A 27,076-nucleotide genomic window follows, 5' to 3' on the forward strand; every position below is an offset into this window, starting at 1 on the left:
GCGCGAAATGCCTCACGAGGCGACTGGCGTTGGTTTTAATCTGATTTTCTCATCGCTTTCAAAATTAAAACACGTATATTGATTGTAAAATAGACGTTCCGTTAATTGTAATGAAAAGTATAGCAGTCGTTTTGAGAATTAGATCAAACCACTTTTCACATAAAAATACGAAAAGGATAATTAAATAATGAATTTAACCTGCGACTTTTAAATGAAAATATACCTTTAAATGTGTGTAAAATATTTCCACATCTTTCATCATATATTCAGTGTTTAATAGGATCATGTATGAATTTAATTAAATTAATTGTTAATTCTATATTTGCTAATCGAACCGTGCGCGAAGTAACTTTCGAAAACGCGCGACGTTAATTTTTATTATAATTAATCCTGTTTTAAAATAATTTTCTCCGAATCAGAGTAATGTACAAACTAAGTACTGTTCGCTAATTGCCAAATAATAAGAGTAATCAAATACAAACGAATATAATTTAAAACTGTAAAAATAGTTTTTTCTTTTTTGCTTGGTCCGTGACGTTAATTTCGATAATCAAATTCCTCAATAACAACATTGTTTTTCAAATCGGTTTTTATTCGATTAAAATATCAATCGATTGAAGTAGTATATATCTTTATCGAGTTAATAAACGTTCACAATTGATGAACCAACGGCACGTTCGAATAAAAATAAATTTATTTCTAAATCGACTAAAAAGATCTGCGGCACTTTTTGTAACGTTCTTTCGAGTTAAATGTTTGAAGGTGCCGCGAGTGTTAATTAACGCAAAAAAAAAAAAAAAAGAGATTTCTCGAGCGAATATAATTTTGTCATAAAATTAACCGGTCGCGACATAATTATGAAGGTCATCGACCCCGGGACATGGATACTTGGAAGCCGATTACGAGTGTGTGCCGGGCTTCCGTATGGTATCCTCCGCGAGCCGATTAGTCTGCAGGAATCGTCAGTGGGTCGGACAGGTGCCAAAGTGCGAGATCAAGCAAAACCCGAACGGGTTATGCGCCGAGGCATCCTGCGAGCACATTTGCAACGAAATTAACGGGCGTCCCGTCTGTTCCTGCTACGAGGGATTCAGATTGGATGGTCGCAAATGCGTCGGTGAGCACGATTTTGCCGTAGTAATTATCAGTAATGGATTCAATTATCGAAGATCTCTACGCGCAGATTTTGTGTACGCAAAATGCATTTTTTTAATTACAAATTTTGCTCTTCTTTTTTTTTAATTTTATTTTTCTTTATTTAATTTTTCTTTTTTTTTTCTTTTTTTAATTTAGTTTTTATGGTGGAATTAGAGATTGTAGAACGCGCGCCTCGCGCGCGTTGTTAGATTCGGATATTAGTTGATTAAGTATTTTAAGATAATTATAATTGAGTGATATATAAATGACGGCGTGTTACCGGTTTACTTACGTTTGTGTCTTCCGGTTAGGTTAGATTAGATTAGATTCCATACCTTCCGTCCGTTCGTTCGTTCGTCCTTCCTGCCTTCCTTCCTTCCTTCCTTCCTCCCTTCCTTTCGTGGCAATATTGCGGATTATCCTGATGTGTTGTAGCACTTTAAATCACTCGACGCAATTACACTGCTCTGCTTTTTTTTATAGCCACGTACACTATCGCTAACACTATCACTCGAGAGACGAACGGCCGGAAGAACGACGATAAATTATCGCGGCGATTTTTTACGATAAAAAATTAAAAGGCGCGACGAACGATTATTTGTTGCATAAATTTGCACTCTTGATATTCGCGACGCAGGTTACTTCCGCAGGAGTCTTCCCTCGAGTCGTCCTTATTCTCGAAAAGAGAAACCGGCTGCGATGTAAAGCGTGATCTCCGGTTGATTATCGTCGGCGGAATGGACGACGTCGAGAATTCTCGCTGAACAGCGAATAAGACGGGCCGCGATGAAATGTTCCCCGCGCACTTTATCTTCCTCCGGTTCCTCAAAAATCGCCTGCTCGAGGCGGGTTGAAAATCTCGGCCGCGACGAAGAAGACGGGCGACGTGTAGATCCCGCGCTCCGATAATGGCGACCGCCGGAACCCGCTGAACGTCGCTGTAGGAGATGGCGAGTGAAGCGGGTTGGCAATGTCGAACGCGACGCACTTCTGATCGGACGCTCCGTGCGTTCCGATTACGACATAACCTTACTTCTCTGAAGCACTTTTCCGAGGTACGAGCCAAAGTACAGAACGATGAGTAGAATGACGCAAGAGTGCAAAAAATAATCGTTCGTTTCCGAGTCGACGACGTCGACGCTTACTCGTATGCGATACTTTTCTATCCGCGATCGAAAGTACGCGTAGTCGTCGAGCGATTAACGAGCACGTCTTCACGTCCGTGTTTTCGCGACTAGACTGAAATGACCGTCAGAGGCGTTAGAGATTTTGGTCATTCTAAGAAAAGGACAACCGCGTAAGAAAGTGAGACGGTCAATCGGCTCGATCGTTGATTGGGCCACCTCGATCGGCGATTGGACGCCGCTGCCTGTCGCGCGAAGATGAGGAACCGAGTCCGCGCGGACTAAATTCTCGGAAATATTCGCGGCGCGTGCCGAGCGCGAGCGCGTCGAAGGAAAAAAAAAAAAAGCTGGTACGTCGTCACCGAGCTCGACCACCGGAAAAAAAAAACTCACGCGTCACTCTTGCCGAGAAATAATTCAACCTTTATTTCCGGACTTCCTAAATCGTTGTCGTTACAAAATTCTTATTCGAGCAAGCTCCAAAAAATTTTAATAATCCAAACATTTTTCTGTTTCATACAGCTTTTTATATTTTCTTAAAAAAATCACATGCAGTAATATTAATATCTAACATTTATATTCTCGCTTGACTCACCTCGTACTAAACGAAAGAACCAATCAGCGTCGCGGAAAAGTGAGAACGATAGACAGCTAATTCACGTCTAAGCCACGTAATAATTCTCCGGAGCCAACAATCAACATCGTCATCATCATCTTTACACGTAACGCCAATTCACGGTATTTCAGATTTTTTACTTTTAGTTCCGTTTACATTTCGATCTTCCGTCTTGGTGCCTCGGTTCCTGTATAACGTAAACTATTTATGTATCGCAGTCGCAGCAATTTTGGAGTAGCAAATAACCTTCCTCCAACATCACCGGGGTATCTCGCAGGGTTAATTAATTACCTACTCCTTTGCGTGCAAAGTGAATCGCATAGTCAGCTGTGAATTAAACACGCGACGTTTGTTGCGCAGACATCAACGAGTGCTTGCTGAACAACGGCCACGGTCCCTGCCAGGACACCTGTCGAAATCTCGTAGGTGGATACGAGTGCTCCTGCGAGGGCTTGCAAGACTCTTCGCTGGCCGCCGACAACCACACGTGCGAGCGCGACAGGCACACGGGTCCGTGCAGCGTTAACAACGCCGGATGTTCCCACACGTGTCTGTCCACGATGGGCCGAGTATTTTGCTTGTGCCCCGACGGCTTTATGCTCGAGGATGACTGGAAGACGTGTCAAGGTAAATATATCTTTTTTAATACTGACCGATCGATCGGTAAAACTCCACGCTCGCGAAGACGCTTCGATGCTCGTTGCATCGAACGTCTTCTTCTGGTTTACTGAACCGTTTTTTTCTTTTTTTTTTTTTTTCTATAAAATCTCAACGTCGAAATATTCAGTTTGTAGGCCACGCGGCTGAATCTAATCGGAGCCGAACTTGCACGCACTTGGTCTAGATTTTTACGCGCGACGGTCCGCCGCGACACTTTCGCGGCGAGCGTATCGAAAGGACGTTTGACTAATGGTGATCATTTCCCGCAGACGTGGACGAATGCTCGGTGCCAGATCTTCAGACGGAGCTGTGTAGCTACGGGTGTATTAACACCCCGGGCTCCTATCGGTGCGCTCAACCTATGGAGCTGAAGGATCAGCCGATCTTGGACAGCCTGTCTATCACTTGCCTGCCGGGTTACGAACAAACTTCTCACGGATGCATCGGTGAGTCAATTGGGAAAACTCGATTTTCGCGAGTAAGGGAACATTCATTTTCTCCCGACGTGTTAATTTATGCGACGTTTAAATTAACTGGCCCTTTTAACATGAGCGAATTGTTAATCGACGGGTATCGAGAGGCGTCGACAAGTTAATTCATAAATTATTAATTTAAAAGTAATTAATAGCGGCGACGAATAAACGATAAATCTCGCGGCCTCTCACCTCCCGAACGTGAGTGTCGGATCGAGATTCGGATAATAATTTCAATGAAGGCTCACATCACGTCTGACTGCGTTCGCGAGTTTATTGTTAGACGATGCAGCTATACTCTTCGAATTATAGCGCCCGGATGAATCCACTTTGCAAATTTGCCCGTGTTAGGACGACTGCTTAAGTTGGGAGTTAAGCTAATAAGTTCTCGTTAATAAGTCAGGAGAGCATCGTGTTACCGTTAGGAATGGAGATGTGATCTTCCGCGACGTGTACACGAAAACTTTGTCAGAAATGCCATTACTCCGCAAGCGTAAGCTCCTTGTGCGCGTTTTCTTCTCTAAATAATTCATAAGCCGCGCGTGCGTTCTTTTAATTTTCTTCTCGTCCGTGCGTCCTTTTTTCTTTCTTTTTTTCTTTCTTTTTTTCTACGTTCCTCGTCCTCCTCACTTCTCAGAATTTACATGCAAAATTGCGAATCCCTCTTGAGCCCGGAACAATCGACACGATTCACCGCAATAAATTTTTTTGTCCCCTCCCCGCTTTTTTTTCTTTTTTTTCTTTTATCTCGGCGATATTTCGTTTCGCGGAAATCTCGCGCCGTTTAAGTTCCCTCGATCGCAAACTTCTTGGACAATTCCACTGTGCGATCTCGACGAAAGCGCGCGGCGTTTCAGTATTTCCTCGTGGAAATCCAAGTCTTTCCTTTTTCCGCGAGACGGTGAACGAAGTACTGTCGAATCGTAACCCCACGGCTCCGCAAGGACGATACCTATATCACCATCGGTTGCTTTCGGATAAAAAGGGGAAAAAAGTGTGAGGGAAGGTGGGAGGAGGAAGCCTTTTCTTTTCCGCCAATCGTGCATTCCTCGAGAGAGTAACCTTCTTAGGAGTCCCGCGAGTTTCTCCCCCAATACCTTCGAATATCTCGGAGCGGCTCGCACAAAATGCAGTCCCCGCTGCAATCCGTTTTGCCGGCGCTCGGAAGCGCGATCGGAAAAACGCGGCGCTTTTATCGGTATTTTATATACGAAATACGCTTCCATGGGTGCCTCGTACGCGCGCGTTTGCCGCGGCAAAGCGTCTCGTGCGTATGCGAAACATTTGTTACAGCACGTGTACTGTCTTATATTTTTTATTATTTTATTTGAAAGAAAGAAGTTGGCGTTGCGCGTGCAATTGTCGTCGACGATTGTTCCTGCGTCAGTATATTCCGCGCGATTAAACAGAAAGAGAAACATTTTGAAGAAGCGGAAAAAATTATTCCGACTGTTAAATAATTTTTGGGGCCGATTCGAATAGAAGTTTTACATCGGCGACGATTTGGGAGCTCGAAAGTGACCACTTGATGTTTTATTTTTCTGTTTTGGCGACAGGAAGACGCCTCGAGCTCGCCGAGCGCATAAAAAAAAACGTAAACACGATTATCTCATCGTTGAGCTCGGCACTTCCGAGAATTTCGTCGAGCTCGGCGCTTACCGAGAACTCGGTGCGAGAAGGAAAGCGATCTGTCTCGCTACTTTCCGCGGTCCTCTCTTTCTATCTAAAGGCCGAAATTTTTAACGGCCATGTTTAGTCCAGTTGCGGAGCCTCGGGCGTGCGGACGCGTCGCTGACCGCTCCGCAATTACGCGGATTTTTTACCGCGGATAGGAAAGTATCGCGGACGAATTAGCGCCGAAGTCGTCGGCTCGGGAACGAACGATCGTATTTTGCACGTCTGAGCTGTTTCATCGTCGGTCTGTGCTTCGTTTCGTGCTTCGAAGTGCCCCGGAACGACAAGGTTAAGTCGCCGGTGCAGCGCGCACGACGTGAATTATTCCGCGCGTCCAGCACTACCAACCTGCTTCACTCGCCACCACCTTCAACGGGTTCCAATAATCGCAATGACCGCTACGCGAGATGTCGTCATCGGCGATCGACTCGGCCGTCTTCTTCGTCGCGGCTGAGACTCTCGTCCTGTTTGACGCGAGTTAATTTTGAGGAACTTGAGAAAGACAAAGTGCGCGGGGAAGATTTCGCGTCGCGTTTATTCCGCCGACAAGAATACAACGAATGATCGTTCGTCGCGCTTTTTAATGTAAATCGTAAAAAATCGCCGCGATAATCCACGTCATTCTTTCGGTCGTTCGTCTCTCGAGTGATAGTGTCAGTGATCGGTAATAGTAATTATTAAAAAAAAAAGCAGAGCAGTGTAACACAGTGTCGAATGATGTAAAGTGCTACGACACGTCGGGATAATTCAAAAACTGCCACGGAATGAAGGAAGGAAGGAAGGACGGACGGAAGGATAAAAAATACCAACTCTAACCTAACCGCGATCTACAAACGTAAGTAAATCCGCACCGCGTCATCAACCGTAAATTACTCATTTGTAATTATTATATCGAAATTATTATAATTAATAAATGTCCCGTCTTATAATAACTCTCGCAAATTCGGATCTGTCGAAAAACTGCGCGCGTGGCGCGCACATAATTTCTTCTAGTATTCAAAATAATATTCGAGATACCTGACGTTCGAGTCACAGCTGATCGCAGCAGTCAGCGGCCCCGGCGGTCGAGATTTACCTAGATCAGCGTGCGCAATAGACTAGCACGCGGCGAAAAGCGTTTAGGCAACGCGAAGATCTCGTCCCGGTGAATAAGAAGGAACATTCAAAGAGAACGTCCCGCGACGCAGGCACACTCGGGGTTCAATCCAATTTCGCGGGGCGTAAATCCCTCAATTACAATCGACGCGGCGGTGAATACCGAGAGCATTACAGCTCGTTTGATACAACGCAACCGGCGCTCGCGGCTCGCGAACCTTATTCCGCGAAAATTCAATCCATTTCCACGTCCCTTCTTTCTCCGCGGCAGCCACGGTCGTTAAATAGCCACCGCCGGTGGATGAAAGGGAAGTTTTACGTGTACGGCATTTTATAAATGATTGACATTACCGAGTCGTTCTTCCCCGAGCGGAAATATGTGGGCCACTCGAATCTTTGTAAGGACCCCGCCGTCTTAAAGCTCGCGGAGGATATTAAGTGCCCTTCATTTAATACCGGAAGAGGACGTTCCTCCACCGACGGGCGAAATAAAAAAAAAAAAAAAACCGTAAATACACGAAATGTCACGTTTATGAGAATTCCCTCCTTCCCTCCCCCTTCTTTTCCTTTCGGTATTCCCGCTTCAAAGCGAAATTCTAATTTCGCTCCCGCAAAGGAGAAGCGACGCGCACCGTTTTTGTACCGGCGAAAAATGGACTATCGCGATAATCTTACAATCTCCGGCGTACGCGCGACTTGAAAGGAAGGAGGGGTGTCGGCTGAAAGAACACGCGGGTGGATTTTCTGGGGAAAACTGGAGCGTCAACGAAAGAAATTCCTGCTCAGCGTTCCGCACTCGTGGCGACTGATCCTGCCCGTTGCACACCGGCGAGGGAGAGGTTTTTGCGGCCGCGAGGCTCATCTCGAATAAATAAATGAAAGTCGCTGCGCCGCGTTCTTACGTCCCGCTGGCGTTTCCGTGCGAAGGGGGAGGAGAGGAAAAAAAAATGTGGAATATTGGAAGATTTATCGCGAGGCCGCGGCGGAAAACGGACGATTAAAATGAAGCTCGCGGTGAGGAAAAATAAAAAGAAAATTTGTGCGGTGATAAACGATGATAAACCTTACTTAGCGATAAGTAGTTTTGTTGTTGCGGCTCGTCCGCGTATTTGCGGCGGTTTTGAAGGACTTGGTCTCGGCTTTAATTAATTACACCCGGGGAGAATCCGCCGTCGATCTCGGGCTCGCTGGCCGAATTAAAAGCCGGGATCGCGAGACACCTTGCTCCCGGCGCGAATTTATAAGCCGTGAAAGCCGGCGAAAGTCGAGTGCTCTCGGCTATCATTGAAAGTGCTTCGGGCAATAGCAACTCGGCCACTTCGGTCAATTTAACGTAATCTCGCCGACGATTGAAAGACAGATCGGGGCGCAAAGAACGAGAGATCGCCGGTGAAGGAGTCATTACGGCGCAAATGAAAGGAGCCTTGTGTAGCGTACGTTTCGATGCGACGAACGATCGCCGGACTTGTTAAGGGATCGTCTAACAGTCCGCGACGTTCATTCGATGGCGCGACTGTACCGAGCGTCTCGTAGATTAAAGATAACTCGCCGGTCTGCGAGATTATTTATAGTCCCATGATCAATTGCAGAATGCGTATCGCTGCAACGCGACGTGAACGACATCGAAACGAAGAGTGATTGAGAAAAATAACGAGAAATATAATGTATAACTGCAGAAAAAAAAAAGTTAATTTTCTTCATAATTATAAAATACGTAAAAAAAAAAATAAATAAATTTATTAAAAAATAATTACCATTCTTGATTTATTCTAACACTTAATGCGAAATATTTACTTCCTTCTCTAATCTTCTTAAACGCAAGATGTGATCTGCAGCACAGATTGCATATTATAGTCGGCTCTTTTTATGTCTAGATATCAACGAGTGTGCGGTTGATAACGGCGGGTGTAGCGAGGTGTGCGAGAACACCGACGGCAGCTTCTTCTGCGCCTGCGACGGGGACGAGAAAGCCCTTTCATCCGACGGGAAATCCTGCGTAGGTACGTGCTCCTTGACAAATCACTTTCCGCGCCTCGTTCATTTTGCGCGAGACACGCCACCGCGGCCTGTTGCAGGGCGATGATCGAACACGCTGGTGAAACGCGACGGATGAGCGTGATAAGTGAACGCGACGTGCTGGATGCGTCGGCGGTACGATCCCGCTTTCCCCTTAACCGAGCAGATTTCGACGCGCGGTCCCCTTCCCACGGGGAGGGGGAGGAGGAAGGGTGGGAAAAGTTGTCACTCCCGCGCCGTCCCCTTTCGCCGTAAACTTTTTAACGTTTTCAATTACGTGTAACTTTGTAATAAATTTTCGAGGCCGCGCGTTAACGGGAAGCGAAACGGGAAGTGGGGTTTGTACATCGGCACCCACGGTTAGTTGTGGCGCATCCACCAAGGGTCGCATTATGCAAAGCCGACACGCAGAAGCGACTTCCACCAGGATGCGTCAGCCGCGATAGGTCCTTCCTCCTACCGCCATTGGCATCTGTAATTCCTGTCTTATGTACATATATATGTATATATATATATATATATATATATTATACTATATACATATCGTATTTGATACGCGGAGGCGTCGCGCGACTGACGTGGCTGACATAATACCGCGGCGATGTGTGGGGCGGTTCCGCTTTGAGAGCTCGTACATAGATTACGCTCAGAACCCGCGAGCTTTATGAGCCGTACGTGAATTCTGGACTCGCGTTGACGCACGCCGAGTAGTTGCGGGCAGGTGCAACTTGGAATAGAAGCGCGATCGATCTATCTGCTCGCCGATGAATAGCCTTTAAATTATTTATTTATCCGCGTGGTCATCGGGGATGGTACGACGTTAAGGCGAAGGGAGAGAGAATATTCGCGATTTAATAATGTTAGAAATTAACGCGCACAATTCCGAGATTGACGTTTAATTGGTGAAATTCGGTGTGCTCTGTCTTGAGCGGTACTTGTTAATGGATTACTGATTTAGAAAGGCGTCTCGAAGCCTTTGATGCACAGCGAGCGATAAGATGTTTCAAATTGCAGTGAAAAATCGTTGATTATTTGTTGGCGATCGAAATATTTTTGTTAGAATGCAATTCGTTACGCAATCGTAATCTTTATTTTCCAGATATAAATAGTATCGCGTGTATGCCGTTGAATCAGATCGATCGCGGCTATTTAATATGCTCCCGATCGGCTACGTCCAAGTTGTGGCGCGACAGGCGAAAAGTGCCGAATCGACCCGGCACGCGATGCTTCCTAAAGTGCCCTCGTGGCTATCAGCTTCGCGGTGAGTACGAGATGACCTGTCGATCCGACGGCGCATGGGATGGACCGCAGCATGGAAAGTGCGTCAGTGAGTATAAAAGAACTTCTTAAAAAGGAAAAAAAAAAGAAAAGAAAAAAAAATAATAACGCACAGCTTATCGGCGGAGAACAATTATCATTAATTTCTCTCGTTTTATCTGTTGACTTCGCTCAACGCAATTTCGGTATTTCGATCCGCGATACTTTAATAGACAATTAGATTTCCACCGAAGCGACGAAGGCTTTTAAAAATATTTAAGTTTCATCAAACTCTTCAAGTTTCTTTAAAGCGGCTTTGAAGTTATTTTTTCAAATTGCGATCTGAATTCTTTTCCCTTCGCAAGACGGAACTTTAAAATGCCAGACTAAACGGCCCGATGACAAATATCGTTTTAATTATGTTTCTTGCGCGGAATTTCAAGTGAGTTATCGGACGTTATCGGAGTTTGCGTAGAAAAATTCCTTCTTATCTCTTTTTATTAATTTATTTATTAAAAAAAAAAAAAAATAAGAAATAAATAAATAAATAAAAAATAAAGAAAGAAGAAGAAAGGTATTTTCTCGTGAGAAAAGCTGCCGCGATGTATCGACGAGGGAGTATCGTTCGTTTTCTCACGACAGGATACAGCAAGCCCCGATTGGAGTGTCCGAAGGACGTCGTGGCCGAATTACCGCCGGGCAGGGACGAGGCATTCGTGACCTTCGATCAACCGGCGACGGACCTCGATTGGTTCCGATACGTGCGATCGAAGCCTTCGTGGGGCACCCGACTCGAGGCCAACCTAGAACCCGGCGTGCACGAGGTCACATTTTTCGCGCGCCACCCGGTATCAAAGAAGCAGGCCAGCTGTGTATTACGCATTATCGTCAAAGGTAATTAATTTCCGCGGATGCGTGTTAACGACGTATTACAGCTATAAGCCCGGCTAACGATGATTCTCGTTCGAGCGCTTGTGATAATCACGGGTTCTCTCTGTATCAGGCAGATGCGGCAATTATTAATTCGTAATTGCCCAATCACGACCTTCCCTCGTTCCGGCGATATATACACGTTCCCAAGTTAATTATCGCACCGACGGCGTTCTTGCTTCGGAGACGAGTACGATTTTTACGGAAGGGAGGAGGAGGAGGCTTTTTTTTCCTTTCTTTTTTTTATTTGCAAACTCTGCTCGCTCACTTGTCAACGACTCTCGGGTTGTAGGAAACCAGCCGCAAAACTCACCTCAAACGATTTGCCCGTCGTTAAATGTTGGTTTAAATCCCTCATCGAGTATAACCTACCCTCGCGAAAACGTGATCGTTCATTTAGGGTCAGTTACTCCTGGGTAATCCGCGATACGCCCGCGCATTAATTAATCCGGATTATAGAGATTGCACTTTGCAGAAGATAGCGGATAAACGTCCTCTTGAACCCCGCGGATCTTGATTAATAACGAACGGGGATGAGAGGCAACACGTAGGTCGGGCTAATTCCATTGGAGGAGCACATGTTAAATAAACTATGCGGCGAGCGGAATGGAGGTGGGGCCCCGTGCATCATTCACCATCGCGAAACTTTGCAGTACCTCAATGATTAACGGGGGCGAGATTGAAATATTCCTGTTTCTTAGGTCGCGCGCGCGACGATTATTCGGGACAGGGACGTTGCAAACGGCGGTAACGTAAGCTTCGCCGGTGGAAAACTGGCAGGTAGTATATAGCGGGAGTTTGGCGAATCGCTATGTCGTCCTGTAAACGAACGTCGTCGTATCAAAAGTTCTCTGCTGCGCCCGTTAATGCGACGAGACACTTTAGATGCGTCTTAAGAATATTACGTCTCCCGTCGTGTACGCTCTCACCCCCGACCCCCCACCCCCGGCTGTGTGCATCCCGACGCATCTTGCCACGACGTGAGCGAAATACGCGCGGCAGCTCGTTGCGCCGCAAGTTAAATCCTTATATGATTCCGAGTAAACTTACTTCTCGGGGCGGAAACTGGTAAATTATTGCCGTGCTGGGGAAGGGAAAAAAAGGGGGGAAAAAAAATGTAAAAAAAATATTAAAAAAATATAAAAGAAAAAAGGAACCCATCTTCCTCCGCTTGCCGTCACCTGTGCCGCTCCAATTCGATTGTGCAGCGAGATGAAACGCGTAAAGAAGCACGGCTTTTGCATAACACGTACGTCGGGAATATATTCTTATTAGGATTCCAAGAATATGAATCCGCCGGTGGAAAAATGGCGAAAAAAGAGCCGCGACTCACGGCGTTTATCCCTTCAAGCGTAGTCCTTTCAGCCGATTTGGCACACCGCATTCCTTAGCGCGTTCGCCGCAAGCCGGCTCGGGTTTCGTTTAAGCGGCCGGGCATCTGGGGGGGTTGCATTCGGTGCCCCGTGATTCTTGCAAGACTTCGGTCTCATTTGTGCGCGCCTAAAAGTAAGTTGACGAAACTAATTTAACGCAAACTCGAGATAGAGAAAGGGAGAAGGCTTCGTCACCGACGCTCGAGGCCCGGCGAGCTTTTCTCGGGGAAACGCTGGCCTGATTCCGCGGAACTGGTCCGCGCAACTGCACCCGCTATTTCTTTTACGCGAGCGTAACGAGCGGGGGACTTGGCGCGTGAATAAGTTTTCCCCGGGACCCCGACGAGTATACGACGCAAAAGAGAAAATATCAAATTATACTCCCTTTCTCTCTACGAGAGGATAATTTTTTCCCATCCCCCCCTCCCCTCCCCCTACCCTAGCTCCGTCCATTTGTCCATTTGTTCTCTTCCTGTCCGGATGAAAAATATATTTAGAGGAAAGAACACCCACGCGTGCAAGCAGGAAAACTTGAATTAAGCCCGGTTCCACTCCCATTCGCGTTCCGTTTTATGACTCCGATGTCACGTTACGCCCGACGAGGGATAAATGAGCCCCGCTTCTCGGACTTCTTCCACTTTGCCGTACTTGCCCGCGGCTACACCGATTCATCATTCGCCGACGACGCGGAAATCGAACTTTCTGACGTCGCCGTCGATTCGATTCGGCGAAAGCCAAGTTTTCTCACGGCCCGGAATTTCCTCAGCTCAGCACGCGGGAACGGCCGACGGGGAGCGCCGTAAAATCCGCCGTTAACTTCGGCTCGCTAATTCCTTGCAACTTTTTTTTTTTTTTTTTGCTACTAGGCGGCGAGGCGCCCAAGGTTAAAGACTGCCCGAGGGACATCGAGATCGTCGGGAGAAACGGGACGTCGATCACGTGGACGGAGCCGACGTTCACTGACAACGTTAAAGTTACGCGGATCAGCAATAACGAGGTAAGCACCTGATTATTTGAGATCTGCATCAACGGGATCACCACGAAACCACGAAAGTGGGTCCGGCTCTCGTTTTCGGGGTTAGGGTTTCGGTATCGTAATTGTGCATGAATAATTATAATTGGCGTTCCGGTATATATATGCATGCGCGCGTTCTATAAATTGATGTTTACATAATTATTCAATAATATCAATGCCATTTGATGCGTTTGATTTTCACGTCGGATTATTCGACTCACCGTATCGCGAACAAAAATTGCCTGATATCACGATAATCGATGTTTATGCATCATAAAAAGCTGTCGTACGATATGTGCATTCGATAGCACATACCGGCGATACGTATCGCGTTGCGCGAGCTTAATAATCGTGCCGATTGGGTGGGATGTGCGATTTTCAGCGAGTCGTTAATATTTTGCAAGCGTGAAAATACCCATTATGCGATGTTATCCGGCGTAACATATCGAGATTGCCATTTTATATACGGGTGAAAACTCGCCGGCACGCGAATATGCGATACACGGTCGAGCTAAAAATTAAGTATTCGATAAAATGAATTATCGCGCGGACCTTGTTATTTTTTTATAAACTCGGGGGCACGCGTCGCGCGCTACAGTCGTCACAATTTCCTTTCTAATTGCGATAATCGCGGCATGCCAAATGGCTGATTAATTAACGCCGATCTGAAATTAACCCGCGGTAGCGGAATGTACTGTTTCGCCGGCTCTAATTAGCTTGTTTGTCGACGTGCGTCAATTATTATCCAAATTTGCACCTCGAGCCATCCGTTATTCCGGTCCCGGGATCGCGCGTTTTTGATTAATACCGTAAATTTTTGGGGGCTCGCGCACCCTCCCCGTTACGGACGAGAGTTTCGAATGCGAAAGCCGTAGAGTTTGAAATTAGTCAAGTGTAATTTTCCGCTGTAAAAAGAGAAAGACCGAAATGAGGGAGAGACGGCGGATTTCGGAAAATAAATCCGGCGGGAAGCGAAATTCCTCCGCTTCTCGCAAGCTCCGTGCCAAAAATTCTCGCGCGGGCTCATTCCTGAAAGAGGGTGATTTTCACTTGAGCTTTTCCGGAACTCGACGGTGAATTTTCGCGGGGTGGATCTCTCTCTCCTCTCGCCACTTTTCGGCGCGCCACCGCCGATTTGTCGCCGCCGACGATATTTTTCCGTCTTACCTTGCAGAGCCCGGGTCGTCGATTCGATGTCGGCGGTCACAGGATCGAGTACGAGGCGAGCGACGAGGCCGGTTGGTCGAGCAAGTGTGTCTTCGTCGTAGTCCTCCGGCAGGAGTAAACGGTCGGGTGTAGGTGCGACGGGGAAGGATCGGAGGGGGGAGGGGGGATTGCGAGTGCGAAAGAAAGGGCGAAAGCGAGAGAGAAAACGGGAACGGAAAAGAAGAGGGAAGGAAGCGCGGCGCGGAAGAATAACGATAAGGTAATATAAATGGAAATGTTACGGGAATCGGGCACAGACGTTCCTTACATAGGCCCCCTCCCCCTCCCCCCTCGCCGCTCGTAATGGATTCCGTTTTGTCCGGCAGGTTACACGCGGGACAAGTGCGAAAGAGAACGGAAAACGGATATCCCTCGGCACGTTTTACCGGTCCACCTTCTTTCTCAGCCCTCCTCCCTCCCTCGCGACGTCCGGGTGTTAATGGAGTTTTAGGACAGGGATGGAAGTACGTAACGATTAGCCGCTAGACTTACGCGATCCAACTCCCATCGACTGCCAATTTTGATAGAGTAACGTAACGATAGTTTGTATAGCGTTCCACGGAGCATCTTAATGTACGAGGCGAACATCGCTGTCTTGCGCAAACGGGGGGGAAGGTGGGACTTGACTATCGAAGATCTCGCACAAAATTCCCGCTGGCCATTTGCCGCTCGCGTAAAAATTACCGTAAAAAAAAAAAATAAGCCGGAGCCTGTTCGATCGCTCGACGGCCGTCGTTGCGGCGCGTTCTCCTGCCTTCTCCCCTTAATCACCGTGTCGATGTAATTTTCGTTACGAGCGCGGTAAAGACGACGCCGGGCTACCAGCTTACATAATACCGTTAGTAACTATATTACGTGGAGCGAAATTCGCGTTATCGACTCCGACTCTGTGTTGAACAGAGATTAACGGGCGGCGATTACGTCGTCGCGCGAGCTCTCGATGAACTTCCGTATGACATAGTTCCCTCGCGAATATACTCGCGTTAGTAATTAACGGCTGTCTCTCGCGTAAGAGGCGTGCCTGTTACCCAATTTCTTGCTCGCGACAAGATTCCCGCCGAATGCGTGCATCCCGCTGACAAGGCGAGACAATGGGGGGATCACCGTGCACTGTCGTCGGAGTCACCCTCGCCGATATTCCGAGGGAGCGCAATGCGAAATCTCGCGGCGTCGAGTTGCGTGAGTTATCGGACTTTAAGGCTAATATTTAGAAATGATATTGATAGAGAGAGAGAAAGAGAGAGAGAGAGAGAGACATGAATAGAAGAAGAAGAAGAACGAGTAAAGCAAATGTTAGTATTACTTCATCGCGTGCTTGGTCTCGAGATTGTAAAATTTTTTAGTCTCTTATGACGAGACACAGTTAAATAAAGAAAAAATAAAATAAAATAAAAATATAAAGAACAAGTAATATAGTATGCAATTTTTTTTTTTTTTTTTTTTTCGTGGTTAACTCAATATTAATTGTTAAGACTGATTTTTTGAGATCTCACCGTGCGTTTCTGCTGATTTGATAAAATAATCGTTTTTAATTAAAAATAATGTTCTCGCGGCGAAAGTAATACGCTTCTTCGAACTTCGTTGAAACTTTGCTGAGCCCCCGGCACTTGCAAAAGCGCTGAGCACATTCGTCAAAATGTTTTGCAAAAATTTTACACCACCCTTAGGAAATATCACTGCTCCTCTTTTTTTCTCTCTCTCTCTCTCTCTCTCTTTTTCTCTTTCTCTCTCTCCTTTTCAACTGCTTTATATTAAATGATGAATAACAAATTCTCGAGGTGCAGGAAACGAAAAGTAATCCCACGAAGTACAGTTGCGAGAGGTCTGTTTACAGAGCTGGCGCGACGAATAATTAACTGCCGTCTAATTACAACGTTCTGGTACAAGCGAAACGCGTATTTGCGAGCAACAGAAATCCCACCTTCTTAAAGCGTCCCAATTAACGGGGCTGCCATCGTCTTTCTCCTCCGCCGTAAATATAAACTATTGATTGCTGCTTATCCAGAAAAATCGATACGTAAAGGCACGTGCGCTTGTGCACGCTCTCATTAATACCCGCGCAAATCGGCAATCGTTTCCGTCATTGATCGGTTAAGTAATAGCGCTCTCGTTATGCAAGCTGGTAGCGACCGTGCGCGTTTAATAATCGCGGCTCCCGGCGCGGTTTTGCGTCCCGCGTAAACGACGAAATATCATGGCGCGGTATAACGCAAACGGGTAAAGGAGAGGCGGACTACCGTGAAATGAGCTCAGATCGCACGTGTACCTTTGCGCCGCGCTAAACAGAAACCGCGGTCGCGGTTTAACGGTGGAAAACGTCACGTAGCGTTACCAGGAGATAATTCGCAGCGTCTTCTCTCAGATTAAATTTGAACGGTCCCGAATTTCGGTGTACATAATCTCGTTTCCACGCGGAGCTTTATGCGAAGTTTAAAGAAAAAAAAAAAAAAGAAAAAAAGAGAAAAAAATTAAAAGAAAATTTAAAAAACGCCAAAAAGATTCAACTTTTATATCGTCTCCTCTACCGTGCTGCAAAAATGTTCCACGCCAGAATTGCGATCCGGTCCTCAGGCTCGCGATAGCGCAAAGACAAACGGAGAGAATTTCGTTTACTATTTATTAATATTCCTCTACCGTCACTCGCATATCATTGTTACGATTACGATCGACTGTCATCGCACGACACACTAATATAGATGTATAAAATTTATGTATTAAATATACGTGTATACATACACATGTACGTATGTATATTACAAAGAAAAAAAAATTGTCGCCGGTCGATCCGCGTCAACTGACGCGGCGGGCGCGCATCGTTTGTCGGCGCCGTCCCATAAGACTTGCATCGTTCCATTGACGCCGCTTATTAAAACGATCGCGCGCGCCGCGCCAGTTCGCGTCGACTATCTTTATTTCGTGTCTGGTCTTAAACGGTATTATTGACGACGACAGCTCACTCCATTGCTGAACTACTTGGCTATGCGGAAGTAATCTACTGCTGCGACGTCACCGAGGCACGAGCTCGTCCGAGGTATCCATCAGGAAATGTCAGAAGGGTGGCGAATTCCGTAAGTCAAACCGTGCATTATACTACTTCTCAAACATCCATCGTGCGTGTCTCTCGTTAAAAAAAAAATATCTCATAATGGACGTCGCTTCGGGAAATAAAACAAAAATTAAAAAGAAAAAAGGAAAAAAAAAAAAAAATAGGGAAAGAAAGAAAAATTACGGTACCGCTTGCGAAACGAAAATATTGGTGGAGAACCGTACGGAGTGTCGTGTTACACAATTTTCCTCTAGGCTACGCTTCCCAGAGTTAATTACGGCGATCGATCTTCATACCAGTTGCGGGCGCGCCGCAGGTGCTCGCAGGTGCCGATTTACGCGACAGTCTTTCCTCAAGAGAGGGCGGGCTGGCGGAGTTGACTTACGCTCGCCTATTACACGTCGTTCACGGGACCCTTACGTGCAACATTCATGCCGCCGCGGCAATATTCTAGTCTCAACGCGGCCCGCGCCGTAATGAGTCGGCAGCGAAACTACGTGATCGGTCCTCGCAGCGCGTTGCCGATATTGCCTCAGCTGCAGCTGCTGCTCCCGTGGCTGCCGAAGGGGGTGGTACTGTTGTCGACCCGGGTGTTGATCTGAGAACACACGTTTCTCTGTTATTGTGTGTCACTGAGATATATGGTCGCAAATATTGTCTACCAGTTCTTTAGGCTCGACTCGATCCTTTACCCTCGCGAGAGAAATATTTCTTTATTATTTTCTTTTTTTTTTTTTTTAATAATGTCTAATTAGAGAGCGATTTTAATTACAACAGCTTGCGCCAGGAGTATTTTCTGTGTGAATTTTATCCCTGGACAGCTTTCGCAAAAGATCGTTCAAGTTCTTATCGCAATCGTGTGAATTTTACAAGACGTTCGATCAAGGGGCTCGATTACCACGGTAATCAGTTACCGAATCGCCGTAATTGACGTTGGCTTTTAAGTAAATGGGGTCAGATAAGTCCGAAAGCCGGCGCGGGCCGGTCGGAATTGCAGATGCTGCGAAGTCGTAGCGAAAAAGCTCGGCGGGAGAGCGCGGCGGTAGTAAGAGAGTAAAAGTGGCAAACAAAAACTTTCCAAGTAGCGGGGGTGTATACTGTCGTTAATCATATGAAGTCAATCTACGTCAGATTACCAAGATTGATTAGGCGCGGCTGAAAGCCTGATGCATCAAAGGATGCGGATGGGGATTAAAGTATATACGTCGATGTGCCATGTTACCTCGGCGCCGTTTGAATGCTGTAATGGTCTCTCGCAATGTCGGGTTGAATAAAACACGTGTAAATTCGTACGTGACGGCCCTCGTCGAAATAGAGATTCACCAAACGGGCTTAAAAATATAAAATTACACCCGCGGTATTGATGATTTCTGCTTCAATCGTTCATCGTGACCATTAGCGTTATTACTGCTGTCGCAGCCGCCGCAAGCGCGACGGAAAACAATTCCGTTTCATCCTCGGTAAATGGGTGTCGTCACCTTAGAAGCCGCTTTTGACTCGTGCATATCGTTACCCGCCTAGTTTTTTTATTTTTTTTATGTGTCTTATTAGCAAACGGCGGCTCTAGCGCGCCTAAGAGGTTGCGCTGCAAACCGTGGCGTATGTAAATCACGCTGGTAGCACTAGGAAGAGGGAAAAAGCTAGGTAGAGAGATATAGAGAGAGCGAGAGAGAGAGAGAGGTAGGCGACTGTTCGAGCTGTTCATTAACTACTTCGTGGTGCGCCAACAGCACTTAGCCGCCGGTCTGTTGTTACGATGCAGATGTTAGCCCTCGTGTTGCGCCGGTGAATGATCACCGATATGTATATTTATTAGGACTGTAGTTGACGTAACGCGTTCTCAAGTAAATATATCATTACACGCTTGTTAAAAATGTAAAGCAAAAAGAAAAAGAAAAGAAAAAAAAAATTGTAGGAAGTATCGATCGTAAAGTACGGTTAATTAAATTATAAACAAGATATTCAATAAATATGTCGAATCATATGCATAATTACTTTCGCGAGTCGTGCTCAATTTTCAAATTTTTTTTTCTTTTTTTTTTTTCTTTTTTTAACAGCACTTTTAATGGAAGCTTTTGTCATTCACGTGCGAAATCAATTCCGTTGTTTCCAATCGCATTTAACGTTTGTTATTACGGTGGACATGCGATTTGGTAATAATAACAATGATAACGCCAACAGAAATATAAACATTGATCGCGATTTTATCTGTTTGCCAATTATTTGGGCACGGTGTTTTGTTTTAACTCCGAGCGTTTCGATGTAAACGGGTTTACATTTGAAAATTCGTTACGCCCGGCTTAGCGCGCTGCGAACCGTAACGGCAAATCGTTTTGTAACAAAGACTAATTACGTTAAAACACAAAGTAAATATTAATAAACGACGGTATTGACGAGACGTATATTTTCATATAACGCTTTCGACGTTCGGGCGCGACAGTTTGCGCAGCAGCTCGGGATTTCTTTCGATTCTGTCCAGAACGGCTTGCAGCTCCTGGATTTCCTCGGGCGACAGTTGAGTTCCTCGCTCCGAGAGGATAGATATGGCGTCGGAGAGGCTCAAAGACGCCAGGGCGACGCCGTCTTTATCCCCGCGATTCAGCAGGCCTTGTTTCAGCATCTTAATGTACCGCTTTAGCGCGGAATTCATCGCGAGTCCCACTTTCGAGTCGCGTCGCGGAAGCTGCAGCTCCTCGTCGGCGTTGCGGCCCGCGACGCCATCCCGCCGCGTCTCTCTCGCCTTCGCGTTATCGCGAGATGACGGGGATTCATCGTATCTCATTTCGTCGACCGCGCCGTTTGATCGAGTATTCAATTTCGTGCCGTTTAATCCGCTTTCCGCCACGGAATTTGCATCCAGCCGCGCCGAATGCGAGGCCCCACGGCTGTCGGGTGGCGCGCCCGCGACGTCGGCTCTCGGTCGCTGATTTTCTATAATTCTCGGCACCCTCGGCTGACTAACGTCACCGGCGTCGCTGGATCCCTCGCCGTTTTCCGCTACGTCCGGGCGAATCCCGCCGCGTTCGGCTCCCGCGTTATTCCGCGGATCGATCTCGAGCTCGACGGGCTTCTCCACGTCGGGGATCGCGGATTTATCGGTATCGCCGTCCGGGTTTAACACTTCGGCGGATAATTCAATCTGCGGGCTTAGCGACGCGCCCCTCGACGGATTCTCCGCGCTTCTTAACTGTCGCCTTCCGCCGCGATTTAATTTCGCCCGGTCTCGCGCCGGGCTGAGTCTCGGGGTATTATTTCCGGATACCGGTCTCCCTTTCGTGCCGTCGGTGCGGCATCGGTTAGTTATTAAATCCGGCTTCTTTGTCGGCCAAGTTTCCCTCGTGGATACAGGTGCGTCGGATGAGCACTCCGCCTCGAGCGAGCGTTTCCTCGGGCGAGCCGTCGTCTGTGCCGGCGACGACAAAAACGACGAGGCGGCATTGTCGGGCAACGTCGAGGCGGTCGTTTCTCTCGCAGACATTTTCCCGGAGGGCGAATCGCCAGTTTTCCAAGTTGGTCTCTCTTTGTTATTTGCAGCGACGTATTTTGACGCAGCTTGCCGCGGTCGGCCCGCGAGATTCCCTTCCAGTCGCTCGATCGTCATCCCGCTCGGCTCCTTCTCTCGCGACGCGACAAAACTCGCCGCTCTTCGTTTCAGCGACGCCGGATTACGGTTCGTTGACGCCGTTGAGGGCTCCTTCGAACGTCCCCGGGATGAAACTGCCAATTTCTGCCACGGCAAGCTATTGCTGCGCCCCGACGTCGTAGGTCTCGCGACCCTCGCGTCAGAGATCTCCGCGATATTTCTCCCGTATTTCCTGTTGAAGGAGGTGCCTCCGTTCCCCGACAGCCAGGGAGGACGCGACAACGCGCGGCTTCTGGGACTGATCGATGACTCGCGCGAGCGGCGCGACACCCCGTCGTCCTGCCGCTCACCGGAATCGCTGCGGATGCTGGCAATCTCGCTCGAGCTCACCGAAATAAAATTCGATCTACCTCCGGTCTCCGTTCTCGCGCGACGTTTGCCCGACGGTACGGAGGACGGGTAATCTTCCAATTTTTTCTTGAATTCACGCGAGCGGCCCGCGTTAGTTCCCGGTTTCAGTGATCCCGTCGCTTTCAAGGCGCTTCCCGACGACGGGGTGGCGCGCGAAAGGTCCGAAGCGTTTCCGGCGCCCTCCGGTCGATCGTCTCCCGGCGGTGATCCTCCTCTCGCGCTAGCCGTCGAGTACCGGTCAACGAATCGCGAACGGTCGTGCTCCGCGTTACGTTCGGGTGTCGCTTCGCCGTTGCTACGTTTACGAGATTGCGCTGGAATGGGCCTTCTCAAAATTGGCACTTTCGATTTTGAATCCCGATTGCCCGTAGCGATCGTGAAAACGTCATTCGTCGGCGCTCGGTCGCACGAATTCCCGTTATCGTCCGCGCCGGGCAGTTTTCGCGGAGAAATGCCCTCGACATTTTCCGGAAAATGATCTCCGCCGCTCTCGCGATCCGCGCCATTGTCGGGAATCGTTGTCGTTTTCTTCTCGCTGCTCCGTGGTGTACTCGCGCCTTTCGGCAAGAAACGATCCAGCGACTGGAGACGCTCGACGTTTCTCCGGCTGCTTGCCTCGGGAACGTTACAGTGCTCGTCGGCGAAATCGAAAAGGCTGCGATCGCATCGGTCGTCGAGTCTCACGGCGGTCGCAGAGTCGGCTGAATTTAAATGCGGCGAGCTCGAAACGACGTCGGTCGGTGGCTGGAGGTCGTCGCACCGCTTTCTCCGGTTCGTCTCGATCAACTCGCGACGATAGGCTTTGCGATCGAGCCCCGACGTGTCGATTACCGGACGCCACGATTCCGCGGGGAACATAGGGCGACCCAGCGGCGAGCATTTCCATTCGAACGCGCGATTCCCGACGTTCTTCCCGTCGACGCGGCCCCCGCGTCGACTCGAGTCCTCCGAAATACCGTTTCCGTTTTCTAGAATCGGCGCGGAGTGGATCCTGCGAATGGACTCCGGATGCAGGCTGGAGCTCGACGTCGACTCGGTCACTTCGGCCGAGGCCGGATATTGTATCAATAACGCTCGATTGGCACGCTCGTAGCGACAGGGACGTGGGGACGTTTTCGTGAGAGCTCTCAGCGGCTTGTCCTACACGTAACGTAATATTCAATATCACCCGGTGGAAACGCAGGATAGATTAAGCCGCGTCCGTTTATTTATACGCGACGTTACATTTTATTTTATTTTTTTTTTTTCCATTTAAGAGAAAAAGAGGAAACTTTTCGACCGGCTACTTTAATCTCGTTCCGAATCTCCCTCGGGATTATGCAGCACGCTTCCGCGGGCAAAGACGTAAGACCGTCGAGAACGTTTTCTCGCTTCGATTCCGACTTCATAATGTAACAGATAGTATATATTATCGCCCTGCAATAGAGATCGCGGTATCGCGGTACACGCGGGCCGCACCCATTGTGTTATAAACGCGAATGTTATATCACGGTTACGTCGAAAAGAAATTGGAAAATTTACAGTCCAGCGCGGTGCTTCCGCACGAGCACCGCGGAAGCGTTATCGATGCGCAGCCACGTTTTAAAGCGCACTACCGAACGCGCGTTTTCGAGATAGCGCGTCGACGGCGCCGTTATGTCACATGAATAAAAGCGGCGCGCCAAACTGCCCCTTGGCTCCTGTTTATCGAAGGAAACGCGAGGTGAATAAAAAAAAAAAAAAAAAAGGACCTGAAAGGGGGACAAAAATAGGGTTGCACCGCTCATCGCGCCCTATTTCAAGCTGCATGAATCCCGATAAGAGGGTAACTCGCGTTACGTTTTCACGCCCGACTATCCCAGGATAGACGAAGCGGGGGGCGGCGAGACAATTTATCGGGGGCACGTACGAGGAGGAGATAAACGCGCACGATCAGCGGCGCCGCTAACAAGATCGTCAGGGTTAAAGCGAAGGCGCTCTCGGCCACGAAGGGCGGTGTCGATCGCAGGGTTAACACAAGCTTCCCCGGCGCCAGCACGTCGAACATCCCGATCGCTTGTTTCCCCCGATCCTCCGTCGTAATTGCAAATCGCTCCCTTCGTCGTCTTTCGCACGTTTCACTTTAGACCGCCGATCGCGGGGCCGCAAACTCCCGGCTGGTCGATGCCTTCGAGACGCTGGCTGCCAACGGCGGTGTCTTCCATAATGGAGCACTATCGTCGATAGTCGATACGTCCGGTTTCGCTTCGCTCTTTTCTTCTTTCGCTCCTTCTTTTTTTTTTAACTTTTTTTTTCTCTCTCTCTTTGATTTCTTTCCTTCGCAACTCCGTTCGGATCGGTTTCGTTCCGACCGTTAGCTGAATTATCGAGTAGCGGTTTACGCGCCGCAGTTTATTCTCTGATCATTACGTTTTATTGTTTATAATATACTAGGCATTGCAGAGAGCGCGCGTCATTTCCTTTTCCTCTTTCGTATTGAAAAAAGGAAGAAAAACAGACTGATTTACCGTAATAATTTTCAGCAATAAAGTACAAATACGTATCTCGCAAACAAAGCCGGATGGACGGCCACGCGGTACGAATTAGCGGATATTTTGCACAATATTATTTTACGCGTTTATAGACGTAAAATAATATTTATGCTAACGTATTTACGCTCTCTTATCAGATATATCTTTTCGCTTAAAATAAAACTTGTTTTTTTTTTTATTCCACGATCTAGAATTTAAATATGAACTTTTTCAAGACAAGATTTCATTGATAACTTTAGACACTCATTTCAATATGCGCATAAGATATACTTTATACGCGATTATAAATGAAATTTAATTCCAAATGGCTGATAAGAATTATAAATCAACTGAATTGAATTTTAAAGATGCTTCGGGATCGTGTTTAACAACCTAATAATTTAACTGCTTTAGCGACCGGTCTGGCTTTAGAATACGTATTGTTTCTGGCACGTTACACGTGCTAACACTTACAATCTTCAGTACTGTACGCTCCGGCGACGTCTGGATGGCTCGGAGTCTGGCGGATAGGCGGAAACTCGTGATAAGGGCCCCCAGCGTCCCGGTAACCATTCTGTCGATGTTCCGGATGTCGCTGATAAGCTCCGGAGAAGATTCTGGTGTATCTTAAGTAACAACCGCTCGGTATTTGCCACTGCAAGTCGAGTTAGGATACTTCCTGGAATCTCATCGACCCGGCCTTGTGTAATCGCGAGTATTCTTGTCTACTCACCCCGTAAGAGGAGCTCGGTACGGGCTGAGGCGGTCTGCCGGGGCACATCAGCATCCTTCTTCTGTAGAATCTCGGCTAAACGAGGAGATAAGTGCACTATGAGACCTCCCCTCCCTCCCCCCTCCCACCTCTTTCTATCCTTCCCGCATGAATTTCTCTCCCGCGCTTTAATCTACGGCTATATCCTCGAAAAAGGGTCCCTTCCACGAGAATCGCGTGCGGCAAAACCGCTTCTCTTTAAACAGCTTATAAAGGATACTAGTGCGCGGATATTTTCGTCGGTCTGAGAAGCTTACGAAATTGTTGAAATTGTTCGCTGGAAGCTATGCAGTAAGATGCCCGTGTCGTCTCGCGCCGCACAGATTCATGTCGATTAAAAAGTAAAGAAATTAGAAAAAAAAAAAAAACAAAAAAGAAAGGGGAAAAAAAATAAAATAATAAATTAGGTAAAATTAAAAATCTAAGACAGCACTCACCTCAGGCTCGCGCACGTCCGCGGATTCTGCAAATATACGAGACAGATATTAACGTCAATTGCGTTCTGAATCGGTAATTACGTCATAGATTTACGAGAGAAAAATGCGACAATATTTCCCGCTGAAGGGTGTTCGCGGCGTCGTGTCGCCGTTCACGTCCCCTCGGCGCCCTGTCCTTCTAGGAGTGGTCCGCGGGGTAACGCCGTTGTGTATAAATTTACCTCTCACGTGTATCGAGAAATGGCATTCGGCTCGATTTCCGGCTGCATCCGAGGCGACGTAGCGCACATTGTGAACGCCGGGGTACATCACGTGTCCGGGTCCCTGCGCGAGATATACGATAATTAACTTTTCGCGCGATTGCATGGAAATTTCCTCCGAGGAAAATATCCGCTTGTGCATGTGCGAAAGAGAGTTTGTCGACCGGCCCTACCAGGATGCGACGTTTTGCGCCCGATCAAAAAAAGAAGAAGGGAATAAAAAAAAAAAAAATAGAATCAAACCCGATCGATCTCTCTCTCTCTCTTATTTCTTTATTTTTCCTCCTTTCATTCCCCTCTTCTTCTCTTTCTCCAAATGGCCCGATTAAAGAGATCAGCGCATGGCCGCACGACTCTCGTTTCAATTTGCCTAATCAGATTAACCGTCAGGTTGCATAATGTCCAAGGCCATTTGTAACCCACACTATCGAGAGCGCAAGCCACCAATTATCCGCGCGCCAGTTATCGCGCGGACAGGGTAATCTCTGTTATTACGTTAATAAAGTACACGTACGCTTTCCACGGCGAGAACGCCGAAAGGATGCAATAAAAACAGGACGGAGGCGTCGACCGACAATGATTAATCATCCCAGCCGGTTTTTCCTACGCGCGCCGTTCGCGAGGAAAATCGTAGATACTATCCTCCGCCGCATTGCAGCAGTTTCTTCGCGAGTCTCATTTTCTCGAAATACGAACGGATAATTAATGGACGATATCCTCGCTCGATTAATATGCCCGATTGTCAACGGCGCGAGGGAGTTAATTAACTTCAGGGTTCGCGAACAGAGCGGAGAATTGGGAAGCCTTCCGTCGTTCGATATCGGGAGAAAGGGGGAAGGGGGAGGGAGAAGGGGGACACGAATTTGCGGAAAATTGAGGAAATTTCGCAGATGTAACGGTAGATTGTGTAATGCCGCGTATCCGACTGAGAGTATAGATAGGGTGATGCAGAAACGGCCGTTCCCCGCCGGGCGGTGCGGCGTATACGTACCCTCGTTTTGTAAACGTGTTCCACGCCGACGTTGTCGGTGAAGGTCGGTTCCTGCCAAAATATCAGGCGACTCCGCTCCCCCGGGCTCAGCCTGATTTCGAAGGACACGGGACACATTGTAACCTTGGGGTTTTCGGTATCTGGAAATTTACAGCGGCGTAAACTCGATTAAGCAACTTCTCTCGGGAGGTTCGGCCGCGCCGCCTCGCCGCGGTCTCGCCGGGTGACGCGGGTCGAGATTGCCGGGCGAGATGCGACGTAATAAAGACAGGGGCAGAGCGATTTTCCGGACTGCCTAGGTCCGCGCAGGGCTGACTATCCTCGGTCGTGAGCACTCGCGCGAGAATCTCGATCGGGCGCGAGTTTGTTCTGCGTAATCGCGTATCGACCACGACGCACTTCTTCCCCGGCCGCCGCGTTGCGGAGGGAACTCGCTTAAAGCGAGTTTCACGAACTTTGCGAATGAGTAATTAAGCGGGACGGGACGGAGAGCACTTCACCGCGGAAACTA

At 47.8% G+C, this 27,076-nt stretch overlaps 3 protein-coding genes across 4 annotated transcripts in view; 1 reads left to right on the plus strand and 2 right to left on the minus strand.

Annotated features, from left to right (window-relative positions):
• Positions 1–2,949, minus strand: part of LOC139104103 (transmembrane protein 53) — a 16,008-nt gene extending 13,059 nt beyond the window's left edge. Inside the window, exon 1 of the mRNA XM_070659334.1 lies at positions 1,430–2,949. The gene's annotated coding sequence lies outside the window, so the exon portion shown is untranslated. The remainder of the gene's footprint in view (positions 1–1,429) is intronic.
• Positions 1–18,036, plus strand: part of LOC139104093 (uncharacterized) — a 27,300-nt gene extending 9,264 nt beyond the window's left edge. Inside the window, exons 5-12 of one of the 2 annotated variants that reach the window (XM_070659310.1) lie at positions 864–1,117; positions 3,238–3,504; positions 3,807–3,983; positions 8,654–8,779; positions 9,895–10,122; positions 10,695–10,946; positions 13,222–13,352; positions 17,529–18,036. In XM_070659310.1, coding sequence (XP_070515411.1) covers positions 864–1,117; positions 3,238–3,504; positions 3,807–3,983; positions 8,654–8,779; positions 9,895–10,122; positions 10,695–10,946; positions 13,222–13,352; positions 17,529–17,567 — 1,474 coding nt within the window. In that variant the 3' untranslated portion in view covers positions 17,568–18,036. Of the gene's footprint in view, positions 1–863; positions 1,118–3,237; positions 3,505–3,806; positions 3,984–8,653; positions 8,780–9,894; positions 10,123–10,694; positions 10,947–13,221; positions 13,353–14,544; positions 17,056–17,528 lie in introns of those variants that run through there. The other variant, XM_070659309.1, reaches the window with a different exon arrangement.
• LOC139104005 (fibrillin-2) overlaps positions 17,972–27,076 on the minus strand; it is a 30,610-nt gene continuing 21,505 nt past the window's right edge. The window contains exons 16-21 of the mRNA XM_070659224.1: positions 26,566–26,705; positions 25,536–25,638; positions 25,315–25,340; positions 24,839–24,913; positions 24,580–24,760; positions 17,972–18,220 (exon numbers count right to left, since the gene is read on the minus strand). Coding sequence (XP_070515325.1) covers positions 18,039–18,220; positions 24,580–24,760; positions 24,839–24,913; positions 25,315–25,340; positions 25,536–25,638; positions 26,566–26,705 — 707 coding nt within the window. The 3' untranslated portion in view covers positions 17,972–18,038. The remainder of the gene's footprint in view (positions 18,221–24,579; positions 24,761–24,838; positions 24,914–25,314; positions 25,341–25,535; positions 25,639–26,565; positions 26,706–27,076) is intronic.

This window comes from Cardiocondyla obscurior, linkage group LG07 (assembly GCF_019399895.1).
Source record: "Cardiocondyla obscurior isolate alpha-2009 linkage group LG07, Cobs3.1, whole genome shotgun sequence".
NCBI classification, from domain to species: Eukaryota; Metazoa; Arthropoda; class Insecta; order Hymenoptera; family Formicidae; genus Cardiocondyla; species Cardiocondyla obscurior.